This window comes from Charadrius vociferus, unplaced genomic scaffold, assembly GCF_000708025.1.
Source record: "Charadrius vociferus isolate BGI_N301 unplaced genomic scaffold, ASM70802v2 scaffold980, whole genome shotgun sequence".
Taxonomy (NCBI): Eukaryota; Metazoa; Chordata; class Aves; order Charadriiformes; family Charadriidae; genus Charadrius; species Charadrius vociferus.
In genome coordinates, this window is record NW_009646220.1 from 98,763 (window position 1) to 99,049 (window position 287).

A 287-nucleotide genomic window follows, 5' to 3' on the forward strand; every position below is an offset into this window, starting at 1 on the left:
CCAGCCAGTGCTGGCACCGGGCACCCCGGCAGCACCGCGGCGGGGAGGGGTGTCTCGCTTCATGGCCATCGGCAGGAGGGTGGTGGCACGTCAGCAGCAGGGTGTCCGGTGGGAGGATGATGATGGCAAAATGGCTGAAGGCTCCGGGTTGACCTTTAATGTTGCGCAGGGTCCGGGAGGTGGGGGGTTCTGTGCTCATGGTGGAGTTTGGGGACACCGCGGGGCAGCGCGCCACTCACGGGGAGCTCCTCACCCCAGGCAGGGTCCGGGCACAGACTGGTGGAAAG

At 67.2% G+C, this 287-nt stretch overlaps 1 protein-coding gene across 1 annotated transcript in view; it reads right to left on the reverse strand.

Annotated features, from left to right (window-relative positions):
- Positions 1–249: 249 nt before the first annotated feature.
- LOC104290218 (septin-12-like) overlaps positions 250–287 on the reverse strand; it is a gene marked incomplete at its 5' end in the record, with an annotated part of 3,149 nt that continues 3,111 nt past the window's right edge. Inside the window, one exon of the mRNA XM_009889662.1 lies at positions 250–276. Coding sequence (XP_009887964.1) covers positions 250–276 — 27 coding nt within the window. The remainder of the gene's footprint in view (positions 277–287) is intronic.